This window comes from Vicugna pacos, chromosome 22 (genome assembly GCF_048564905.1).
Source record: "Vicugna pacos chromosome 22, VicPac4, whole genome shotgun sequence".
Taxonomy (NCBI): domain Eukaryota; kingdom Metazoa; phylum Chordata; class Mammalia; order Artiodactyla; family Camelidae; genus Vicugna; species Vicugna pacos.
Genome location: NC_133008.1, coordinates 13,127,870 through 13,140,023, shown reverse-complemented (window position 1 = coordinate 13,140,023; position 12,154 = coordinate 13,127,870). Strand labels below are relative to the sequence as shown.

General features: G+C 47.1%; 1 protein-coding gene across 1 annotated transcript in view; it reads right to left on the bottom strand.

The window, feature by feature from the left end:
* The window catches only part of LCP2 (lymphocyte cytosolic protein 2), a 45,006-nt gene that overhangs the window by 8,884 nt on the left and 23,968 nt on the right, over nucleotides 1-12,154 (bottom strand). Inside the window, exons 8-16 of the mRNA XM_006198994.3 lie at nucleotides 11,636-11,730; nucleotides 9,011-9,077; nucleotides 8,827-8,910; nucleotides 5,690-5,715; nucleotides 5,578-5,597; nucleotides 5,374-5,484; nucleotides 4,102-4,132; nucleotides 1,967-1,979; nucleotides 1,166-1,295 (exon numbers count right to left, since the gene is read on the bottom strand). Of these exons, the coding sequence (XP_006199056.1) occupies nucleotides 1,166-1,295; nucleotides 1,967-1,979; nucleotides 4,102-4,132; nucleotides 5,374-5,484; nucleotides 5,578-5,597; nucleotides 5,690-5,715; nucleotides 8,827-8,910; nucleotides 9,011-9,077; nucleotides 11,636-11,730 (577 nt within the window). The remainder of the gene's footprint in view (nucleotides 1-1,165; nucleotides 1,296-1,966; nucleotides 1,980-4,101; nucleotides 4,133-5,373; nucleotides 5,485-5,577; nucleotides 5,598-5,689; nucleotides 5,716-8,826; nucleotides 8,911-9,010; nucleotides 9,078-11,635; nucleotides 11,731-12,154) is intronic.

Sequence of the window (12,154 nt, the reverse complement as noted above, 5' to 3'; positions counted from 1 at the left end):
TATTTTTCATTCACAGGAGCATGACAGAAGTCCCCTGGGGAGAGGACTTCTCTTTGGTTAGGAAAATATATTAAATGGGCATGTTGGTTGGGAATGGTGAATCCCCATGGCCTAACAGTCTACAAGGAGAGGGTGGGGTGGGTGAGAAACAAAGAGAGGGCTTGGAGCGCTGCCCAGAGACTGGAGTGGTGGACAGAGAGCCTGCGGGGGGGCCCTGAGATAAGGTCTGCTCCACGCGGAGCAGCAGTTTCCCCACCCGTAGACCGAACACCTTCTGTAGAAGTCTGCTCTGCTCAGCAATCTTGGATGAGCGGTATTTGGGGGCCCAGGGTGGGATGAAGAGAAAATGGCATGCATTAGAAAATGGCAGACGTGGCAGAAAAAGAAAGATAGCTGGAAGAATGGAGAATGAGAAGAAACAGCAGAAAGTCAGAGCAAGAGGCACCCAGGGAAAATGAAAAAAAATTTTAGACTCCTTGCAGATCTCTGGCAGGGGTGGAAGAATCTTGCTGAGGGTGTTTCCTTCCATATTTAAGGTGGGGACTGGGCACCTCTGGGTAGTAAAGGAGTTGAATCCAAAGGGCTGGAGGCCTCGGGGACACCAGGAGGCAGCCTGTGGGCTTCTTTAGGAGAAATGACCCAAGTCATTTGCTTCTGGACAGCCTGCCTCATCATGGGCCCCAAGAAACACTGTTGCCACCAAGAAAATGGACCTGCTGGGGACAGAGGCTGTGCGGTGAATTCTCGATATCTGCTAAGGGCAAGGTACGTTTCTTCAGTCCTCCCATCCAAGAGGCAGGGTGAACTCCAAGTAATTAAATTAATTCGGTTTTCTGAGTGTTTATTTCTTTGTTTTAGCCGCAATGTGAAAATACTCCCCATTTTCTGCCAAAGAGTCCATTCCATCTGGAGCCGCAACAGGCTGTCGGTTCTGTACCCCTCTGACCCACAGAGGTTCAGAGGACGGCAGAGAGTTAACACATGTGGTTCTTTATGCTCAGCTTGGTTTTGTTTCTTAAGACCCCAAATATTCTGACCCTCCGACCACTGGCTCATTTCTTTCTTCGTCAACCCACCTGATGTTATTAGCTCAGTATCAGTGGCCCCAGACATTAACCTAAGTTAGAACTCACGTTAGAACACAGACTATGGCGTCAGCACAAACCTTTCTGAGAAGGCTCCGGGCAGGTGGGGTGATGGGAGGGAGTGCTTGGGCGACGGCTTGGTAGATCTTGCAGGGAAGGTGTTGGAGTTCATGGCATGTGGTGCTGGCGGGGGCAGAGGTCTCTGATGCACTGTGGGGGAAAAAAGAAAAGAAAGCAGATAGTCAGAATCCAAGTGTCACAGGAACATCCCAGAACTGCTCCCCAGTTAGAAACAGTTGGTCTAAAGGGAGATAGAAAAATGCAAAAGATCGAATGTCATTAGGAAGTGGCAGGATGGAAGCCCCTCTCCCCAAGGTTTTTCTAGATGGTTACCACCTTAGAGTGCATTTTAAAATGCTGCCATGATACATCGTTCTCCATAATACACATTTTTTTCATTTTTGAAATGTTAACTTGGCAGAAAATTGTCAAATGGAAACCATATGAATTTCAGAAATGATTCACAAGTTTTGTTTTACAAAAGCCGAATTTTTTAATGCTATGTCATTCATCTGCAGGGGTCCTTTATCCATGTGTTATAAAGCATAAACACTAGAATGTTTTCTATCAAACTGTACATGCGGTTTTTAATGTTGCTTTACTAGTAAGTAATTCACACTGCTAGGCATGAACTTAACAGTTCTCCTTGGTAACTCAGCCAAGTAATTCCATTTTATTATAGTTAGGCAATATACCAACTGACATAATGTCTACTTAATACTGATTTAACAATCATAATGGATTCAATGGGGTTTCTGAATGCCTGAGCATAAAAATGAAGGGATGGGTTATAAGTTGTAAGAAAGCCTTTCTGAACATACCATCATCTTCATCCTGGTAAGGGGAAGAAAGAAAAAAAAAGATATTAACCTATCATCAAAGCAGAAGTCCTATAAGAACTGTATTTTTCAATCATAGAAATGTCTTCTTTCTTTAGCAGTTTTGTGCCTCCATAATAAAGATACAATGGAGACAGCAGAACCTGCCAAGTAATTTATGATTTCTTAATACAAACGATCATTTAAGGACACTCCAACCCGAGACACTCTTTATGTATACACATAAAATAGGTTCTGAAGTGTCTCAAAGGGCCTGAAGATACACAAACATCTACGGTGTGTCCCAAAGACTCACACGTGATATTCCATCCAATTCTAACAACCCTTCAAGAATTTAACATCCTCATTTTACAGATGGAAACGTGCTGCTCAGGAGGGATCCCTAACTTGCCAAGGTTTACGAAATAGATCCAGCCCCTAATTGGGTCTGTCTGACCCAAAGCCCCGCCTTCTTTGGGGCTGTGCTCTGTAGCGGCCACGCTTAAAAGCAATGCAACCTTAATGATCTATAACATAGTTTCTAAGGTGTGTCCGCACGGTTCGGCACGTTTATCTTTAGGACAACCTTGTGAAATAGATAAGGGAGGGGCTATTTACTCTCCTCTTCAGATAATAAATGATGTTCCGAGGGACAAAAATGATTTTGCCATTGACTAGAAAACCAAAATTGCCAACTTGGACTTGTTTTGTTAGGCCAGCACGGTGGTGATGAAAGAGCACTTTCTCAGGCGTTGTTGGGAGCATTAAATTAGTCACTGCTTGCGCCTGGTGTGTTGAGTGCTCAACAAAAGTTTGCTGTCCTTAGTCCTACCTTTGAGATAAGGCAGAACCACTCATTCCAATTGGCCAGCTGGGAGGGAGTCCTAGCGATGGGTTGCTAGATGAATACGCATGGACTCAGGGAATCCCCAAAATGAAATCAGTCTTGGACACTGCTGCCACCACGTCTCCTCTGGTCCAAGAATATACGACTTCTGGATCTTCATGACAACAAGTGTCAGTCCTTCCAGAGATGGGGAGCTTCAGGAATGTGATGTTGCCCTCATTTTCAACCTCATCTCCTCTATGTCCCTATGGCTCTGAACCCACCTGCCTTTGCTCAGAACATTCCTGAAGCTGGAATGCACTGGGCTTTCTCATGAGGTGACTGTGCTGTGTCTTCCCCATCACGCAGTGACCACATCTCTAAGAAGTCACCCTTCTCCTTGACCCCCGTAGACCACTTTCTTCCCTTCACCTCCATAGCTCGTTCTGTGATCGTATGCTGTTTAGCATGTTGGACGGGGGTTTGTCCGTCTCCATCGTACCTCGGCACTTCATCTGAACCAGCACAGCATCTAGCACTGAGCTGTGAAACCCCAGGCACCCATGGCCTGAGCCCTTGAACATGGCAGGGATGTGATGGCTTCAGAGGCCTTACAGGGTAGGGGAAATCAGAGAGGCCTGGATTTCCATCCAGGCTGTCTGCTGCCCGTACAACCTGCCATGAGTATCTTACTCCTTGGAGCTTTGATTTCCTCTTAGCTAAAGAGAAACAATGATTCCTCAGGGGAGCATTAAAGGCAAAGCATTTGTAAAGCTGGGGTGACCAAATTTCTTGGGTCTGGGTGGCCTGAAAGTGATGGGGTTCCTGGGATATGAGACATGGGCGTGTCCCAGGCAAACAGCTGGTTACCCGAAAGTAGCTAGCTTGGCAACGTGCACATAGTAGGCATTCGATAAATGCTAGTTCCCCTCTTTCTCAGGCTGTGGAGGTATTAAAACAGAAGCTTTGGAAACTTTGCTGTGAGACCCAGACTCTCGGGCATCCCTTACTTTATTCTCTCCACCCAGTGCCCCTTCACCTTGCTAATGACCACCTGGTAGCAGGGCTGCGATGAACCCAGCCTCCCTAGGAGCCCTCAGAGGGACAGGAGCTAAGCAATGCAGCAGGGAGGGGGGCAGGGGGGAAAATTGGAAGCCCCACCAGGCACTAGTATTCCAGTGCCCACTGTGTGCAGGCCTGGCTCCCAGCACCGGACTTCAGTGAAGGCGGAGACAGAGGCAGCCCTGACCTCCACGGGGCCTGCGCCGATTTCCCTGTGCCAAGCATGCACCAAATGATCGCTTGTACTTACATTTTCTCTTCTGTCTGGTCCCCATCCATGCCTGAAATGAATCAGGGCAAAGAAAAAGAACTGAGCATAAAGCGTTTCAAAGAATATAGACAGCTTCACTTAATCTAATAACGAGAAATCAAACCCACTGAGCTGTGATAAAATGGGAGGAAAAAAAAAAACCAAGCAGGAGAGCAGGGGAGAGGGAGGTGTGGTGACTCAGTGATCTGTCATTGTGAGCTGAGCTAGGCAAACCTTTACTCTATTTAGCTACTGCAGCAAATAATTACGTTAAAGATAAAAAAAAAACATTTAGTCAGCAAACTAACTCTTTAGTAGCTATTAAATTTCACTGAGTAGCTGTTTCTCCAAGCAAACAAAAACATTTTAGGCAACATTCTCCTTCGCTGAGGCTTTAAAACAGCCATCTTGGGGCTCACCCTCCGTGTGAAGGGAAGACAGCTGGGAAATGCTGCTGCTTTGGGACATTCCCCAGATGCACGAGCCGGTCAGACAGACTTGGTGACAGCAGCCTTGGAGCTGCAGCGGGCAGCTGTCCGCCTGGGCCCGCACCATGTTCTCCTTACATCTGTCAGATGCTTCACATGCCCTCATCCTGTGTTTAGTTAAAATTGGATATTTCGTTCATTATGATACTTTTTGCATTCATTTTAATTTTTTTTGAATATTCCATTAAAATATTAACTCTATTACTGAGGTTTTAGTGGTACACCCTCGCCCTGGCCCTGACTGAGTCCTTCCACTAGCCTTCCACTACAAGCAAGGCTGTAGCTATGAATCCTGGTTGTACCGATGAGATCAATGGAAGCCTTGGTTTTGTCCTTCGTGAGAAGCTGGGTTGGGCCTGACCCCAGGTACGTTTGTGCCATTTGGCGAATAGGCCCCGAAAGACTGTAAAGTTAAAAATAGACACTTGGAGTAACCAGTGGTACCCCCTCCGCTGCCTGGATGGAAATATAAAATGGTAGGTACAGTTCCTACGCCTCGTGATGGAAGGAAAATGCATCCAAAAATCCGACTGGTTGAGAAGAAGGTCTCTTCCCCGGGGAAGCATCTCTCTGCGCCTCTCTGTGCTGGACCGCCACGTCCTTCAAAGGGACCCAGGCACTTTACGTCCAGGCTGAGAACCTGGACGCAAATCCCAGCAGCAAACAGGCCCACCCCACCCGGGAGTGTCCTGGTCTTCAGTCCCTGCGCGGAGCCAACTGCTCCCAGGCGGGAGTTCACATCGCCCCCTCTGCGCGACCCGCGCAGGTGACAGAAGGCAGTTACTTTGGCACAGGTGGCTTCTTCCCCGGCAGGGGGCTGCTGCCTCTGTCGAGCCTTTCCAAGGTTGGTGGTAATGGGGGCTTCTGTATCTTGGGTAAATTCTCCCCAAGAGGCCTGCAGAGTTGAGAGAAAGGGTGTGTGAGAAACAAACCGGAGCTTTACAGCACGTGCCATGTCCCCTCCCGCAGACGCACCAGAGCCACTCACCTTCCCGCTGGGGTCGAGGGCTGCAAAGACAGGAGGGAAGATGGGTGAGTGAGATGAGACACAATGGAGCAAAAACCAAAACAAAACAAAGCAAAACAAGGCGAAAGCTTACCTTGTCAGGAATCACTGGTTTCTTTCCTGTAAACGACAGAACAGCAGACAGGCCTTGAGTTTAACAGCCAAGCGCGAGGCGTTAAAACACTGTTTGATGAAACTGAATCCGAGCGCTTGGACGGCTGACTGGGTTTAAGCACTGAGGAGTCAGACTTTAGACACACAAGGGTCCCTCACACAGCACCTAATTTCATAGACTCAAACAAATTAAGTGACTTTGCCCAAGGATCGCACGTGTTGTGTGCATACGAACAGTGTTGTGGGTTCTGTGCTTCTCTGCAACATTTTATTGCATGTAATTGATGATAAAAAGGATTAATGCCTCCTTGGGAGCTGATGCCTCTTTCATTGGTCAAGAGTTTCTCTGCTCATCCTTATTTTCGTGTCTGAAACAAACCCATTTGCCGTGGAGGGGTCAGCTGTCCATTAATCCTGGGGTACACTTGACGCTATGTCAGGCATTACACTTAGTTTCTGGAAAATTTCCTAACTTGGAGGAGAGAGTTTCAGAAGACTCGTCTGGCAGGTTGCAAATCATGTTTGGGTTTGTTAGTCTTTCCCCTTTTTATTCTTTCTTTCCTTCTCTCTTTCCCTCTCTTTCTTTTACTTTTCTCTCAGAACAGATGACATGCAGGCGCCCTGAAGAAATGCTCGGTGTACCTGAGAACTCTGCACTGCAAAGTTGTTCAGAGCAATGTATTTTTTATTCTGTCGGAGGTCCCGTAAAGTAGATATGTCCTATGTCTTCAATGTAATAAAAGTATTAGTTAACTGGATTCAACCAGGTCTAGAAGCAAGTCCTGTACGACTTTGAGCAAGTTACTTAAAGTCTTTGAGTCTCAGTTTCCCCACCTGTAAAATGGGGGTTATAGGTTAAAACCACATAGGTTTGCTGTAAGGACCAGGTGACAGTTTACACGCAGGGTCAGGCACATGACCCAGGGGTGCTGACAGTAGTTAGATAGTTCCTCTTCCTTCCCCTCTCCTGACCTGCCGGCACAGTGAACACCCTAAGGCGAAGGGCGATACACCTGCCTAGGGTTGCATTTTCGCAACATGAGTCATTCTTTAAAGACTGAGCACATGCCAGGCCCATGATAAGTCAGTCCTAAGAATCTCGTCCCACTGGGAAGAGCTCACTGCCTAGCGGGAGAGGGTTTGAGTGGCATAGAAAAATGTTCGTTTATAAAACTTTGGTTTTGGGTGGAAATCCTACTTTAGAGGGCTGGCCAGAAAACACAGATTTATATCATTAGGCCTGGATAGAGTTTCTTTTAAAGACATCTGCTGGTTTATGCATATTCTCTGGGCATGTTAGGAGTCTCCTGATAAGAGTCTGAGTATTGTAAGAGGTTAGTTCTCCCATAGCTTCGTGGGTAAGGGAGTAATTCAAGGGTGGAGCTGATATTGTCAAGAAAAGTTGTCTTGAAAAAGAAAAAAAGTCTTTAGAAAGGATAACTTTTGTTCAGGAAGTGACCCTGAAGGGTTTGACATCAAGATTCCACTTTTCTGATGCTTCGACTCATGTGAGTAAGCAGGGCTGGAATTTGAAGTCGAATCTCTCTGTCTTCACTTTGATCTGACGTGATTTGTCCAGCCCTCCACAGCAGGCCGTTTTAAACGTAAGTAGCCGACATAACTTTGCAAGAGTCAGCAGAGTTGTGATGCAGTTCAAGGAAACAGCAGCAAGCACGTAGCCTCAGATCCAAGAACTGAAAGTCATTTTGCCAACAGAAGAGAAGACCGAGGCCGCACAGGCTGAATGTCCTGCTCACCACGTAGCTAAGGAAGGGCGGGGTGGGGCTGGGGTTCCAGGCTCCTTATCCTTCAAAGCTCAGGACTCCTTCCCCAGAACTCCCTAGTGCACAGCAAGGAAAATCCAGGGTCTCCTACTGCCACGTGATGTGGTAGAAAATGGCACCCACTTTGAAGTCGGAAAGACATGGGTTCAAATCCTGCACCTAGTTATGCACATTTGGGGAAATAATTTAAGCTCTCTGAGCCTCAGTTTTATCATATGCAAAGTGGGGATAATAGTGTGCCTCCTTGGCTGGGTTGGTGTGAGTGTCGGAGATAATGTAGAGATGAAGATAACTCTTGTCCTGAGGTTCCACATCCACAAAGCCAATCAACCTTGACTGAAAATATTTAGAAAAAATTCCAGAAAGTTCCAAAAAGCAAAACTTGGATTTGCCATGCCCTGATAACTGTGTACGTGTATTTACACTGTATTTACAACTATTTGCATAGCATTTATATTGTATCAGGTATTAAAAGTAATCTAGAGATGCTTTAAACCACACAGGAGGATGTTCGCAGGTTGTATGCAAATCCTAGACCATTTTTATATAAGGGACTTGAGCATCCCCAGATTTTGATATCCACGGGGGTCCTGGAACTGATCCCCCTCACAGATAATGAGGCATGACTGTAACTTATCTGTGGTGTGTAAAGCATTTGCCCCATGGTAGGTGCTCAATAAATCGTAGGTAAGTTTCAGAATTGAATTGAAAATAGCTTTATGCAGCGGTTAACTGCAATCTAAGAATACTCTGGGCCAATTCAGGAGGGAAAGGACTGTGGTATACCCGCAGCTCGGTCAACTGCACACACACAACAAAAGACAACTCTGACATCCGAACAGCGCCTCAAAGTTTTACAAGGCATTTTCTCGTTACAGAGCACCCACCTTACAAATGAGGAGTCTGAAAAAGCAACATCCCTCCCTGGTCAAGGAGCTGCTGAGCAGCAGCCAAGGCAGCAGACCGCAGCTCTCCCAGGCCTCTTGCCTCTTAGCCCAGATGCCTCCCCCGTCATCCTTCAGGAGGATGATGGGATGGATGTGTGTACACAGATCGCACCCGTGGAGAAGGCCCCACATCCGGCTAATGCATCCAGGTCTGCATCAGGCTGGGTTTGAGTCTCCACCCCCATCACTTGGTAGCTGAGTGACCTTGGGAAGTTACCTCTTCATGCCTCAGTTTCCTCATCTGCACAATGAGGATGATTCTAATAGTCCCCGCTTCATAGGACCGTGGCGCTAGTTAAATGAGCTAGTGCCTGTGAAAAGCATGCAGTAAGCACTCTATAAATGCTGGCCACTATTACTATGCATCAAACAAGAAAGATACGAACCTGGTGTGAAGGGCTCTCTGTCAAACGGAGCTAATGAACGATCTAGGGGTGGTTTCGTGCTTCTGTCTATGGAAGGAGCAGGGACTGGAAGGGAAAGAGACAGAAGTCAATCCAAAGAAAGCAGTGGGCTGGGGGAGGGAGGCGGGTGGGCTGGTGGGCAAGAGAGGGCGGCCCCTGTACTTACGCTTTGCTGTTTTCTGGTTTCTACTTCTGCTAGGCTCTTCATGGTTGGGCTGGGGTTGGGGTAGCGGCTGCTTTAAAAGAAACCCTCGTTAGGAAGAATTTCCAACACATCCTCAAGCCCTGGGGGTTTTCATCCCCCCACATACGTCTGCATCTGTTCACTTTTCTCCGTCTCTGTGTTCCATCCACACACGTAGCAATTCTCACCCAAACAATGGCCTGCTGTCTGGGATCCCTGTTCCATACCCTGTGAGACTATTTTCTCAAGGTATTTTCTGCATGCCACTCCCCTGCCAAGCTTTGTAGTGGCTTCTGTCACAATTGGAACAAAATTAAAACTCATCATGGTCTGCAGGGCCTGCCTGAGCTGGCTCCTGTCCACCCTCCCAGCACCTTTTTATGCTCCTCTCTCCCCTGCACGTGGGCTCTCACTGTGTCTCTTCTTGCAGTTCCTGCAACATCTCAAGCTCGTGCCCTCTTTGGGCATCTCTGTACTTGTGTTTTCCTCTGCCTGGAATGTTCTTTTCCCGGCTCTTGCCACAACTGGCTCCTTCTGTCCAACTCAGTGTGACCTCCCCACCCACCTTGTCCTCTGGTCTTCTGTCTCCCTGACCACACATTACTACTCAAGTGATCTTGTTTCTACACCTCTTTTCTTGTTTATTATCCATCTCCCTCTAACCCAAATCAGAACTTCATGAGAGCAGGGACCTTTTCTGTCTTGTTCACGCTCTGTTCCCAGCAGCTGGGACACTGCTGGGCACTGCTGTTCAATAAGCATGTGTCGATTGAATGAACGAATTCTGCATCCCAAGGATGAGGTGAAGGCCTTCAGATTTCAAAAGCAAAACGTGTGTTTAAATAAATTCAGTTCCGTGAGCCCCCTTTGTAATAAAGCTGCACAAGCAAAAGGGAGCCATCTGTTCTTAGATGGGGGATCCCAACCCTGGTGTGATCTGGATTCTGAGCTCAGGGGAAGAAAAAGACGTCGTCTCCCCACTTTCAACCCTGAACTTGGCGTTCAGCACAGCTGTCAGAGTGCTGTGGTCCCTTGTGATGGGAACACACCTCCAGCTATTGACTCCTGAGCCTGAACTTCTCGGGGTCTCTCTGGATACAGACACACCTCAGAGACACTGCAGGCTTGGTTCCACACTACCGCAATAAAGCAAAAATCAAAATAAGGCTAGTGATGAGAAAAAATCATAAATTTCCCTAGGGCGGGACAATCAGACTAAGTCAGAATTGAAACACACATAGCATGCACCCATTTGTGACGGGCCTTCCCCAATGTGCAATGTGCACCTGCCGTATCCATTAACCAGACCTCCTCAAGGCAGGAGGACGTAAGCAAACTTGGAGAAAAATGCTCCCTTTCTTCTGATGCCAGCATTGTGATTTTTAAGTTTATTATTTCTTTCTCATCCTGTCAGGGGGTCGATTGACCTAAAGGCTCACTCTGTAAGTGCACACCTGACCAAAACATTTCTGAGTAACTTTGTGTGTCATGTTAACCTGTCAGTATGATACATAATTCTTTGTCTCAAAGGTGTACAAAACTGCATCTCTAGTTCCTGACCAGTGGAGCAGTTCTCAGAGCTTCTGTGAGTTTGTCTCCCAGGTTACAATCCTCAGTTTGGCTCGAATAAAATTCTCTTTTTTTTCTTCTTAGTTTGATGGTTAGTTAAATTTTCATCAACACCAGCTACTCAATTTTTTTGATTTCCCAGTAAATATAAAAGTTACATTTATACTACACTGCAGTCCATTAAGTGTGCAGTAGCATTATGTCTAATAAAACAATGTAGATATCTTAATTTTAAAATATTCCTAAAAAATATTAACCATCATCTGACAAGGTAGGGTTGCCACAAATCTTTAGTTTGTGAAAAACGCAGTATCTGGGAAGCACAATAAAGCGAAATGCAGTAAAATGAGGTGTGCCTGTACTTAGACCCACAGAGCCTGAGACTGTAAGTTTGAAGAAAGACGAAAGAAGGTGGGAAGGTATAGCTCAGTAGAAGAGCACATACTTAGCATGCACAAGGTCCTGAGTTCAATCCCCCGCATCTCCATTTAAAAAAAAACCTAATACTAAATAAATAAGTAGATCTAATGATCTCCCCCCACCAAATAGAATAAAATAAATTAAGAGGAAAAGGGGTTTGCTTCCTCCCTGGGTTCACGGTGTGAACACACTTTGGTCTCAGATCTTTTGTCCGTGGAATTTCAGGCGTTGGCCAGCAGGTGGCGCAAGTCTCTTTGCAGGAAAGAGCAGGTGGTTTGGGACCGATTTACTTGGTCCTCAGTTTATTTTACAGTTTTCACTTATTTAAAAAGTAGGAAGTAATAACACAATAAATATTAGAAGGGGACTTTTGCTATACAGGTAGTTTATATCGTTTGTGGTAAGGAAAAATACCGATGATAAAAGCATTGTGTTTAAAAATCACCAATATTTCACCCCCAAAAAGCCCACTGTGAGTACTTGGGGCTGCGTTTTCCCAGCCTGCATAGACTTTTTCCAATTGGCTAAGACTGGGTAAAGATGACCGTTGTTCCGTTCTCTCTGCAGAGGACACCATCCCGCGGACGCGGAGTGCGTAACAGGGAGCGCGGAGCCTACCGTGTGAGCCCGGCCGGAGGGCGGAGGAGGGAGGGCGGCCATCGGCCTCTGGGGGGGCACGGGCGGCTGCTGCGCTTTCCCGGAGGGGGGCCGGTCTGCGGAAACGCAAGGGCATTCACGTGAAAGGAGGAACGCTGCATCTGGCAGAGCTTGTGGGCCGCGCCCAGGGCTCTCCAGGAACCCATGCAGCGCCTGCTCGCCTCATCTCCCAGCTCCGGGGACACCGGATCCCCCAGCCCCGCACCACCACCACGGCCAGCCCAGGCCGGGGATACGTCCACACCTGGGTCCTTCAAGGGGCGGGGAGTCCTTGGCCCCTTGCCTTCTCTGCAGCTGCTCCACTTAGGAGCAACTCTCACCTCACCTCTGGGGAATGGGTATTTAGCAGAGGTTTTGCTGATGAAGGTGTGAAAAAAGGCCTCTTGGTAATTAGCTCAGCTAATATCTCGAGGGAGTGTTTTCAGACAAATTGTAAAAGGGGTAAACATACACATGCCCCCACGTATACAGACGCACAAA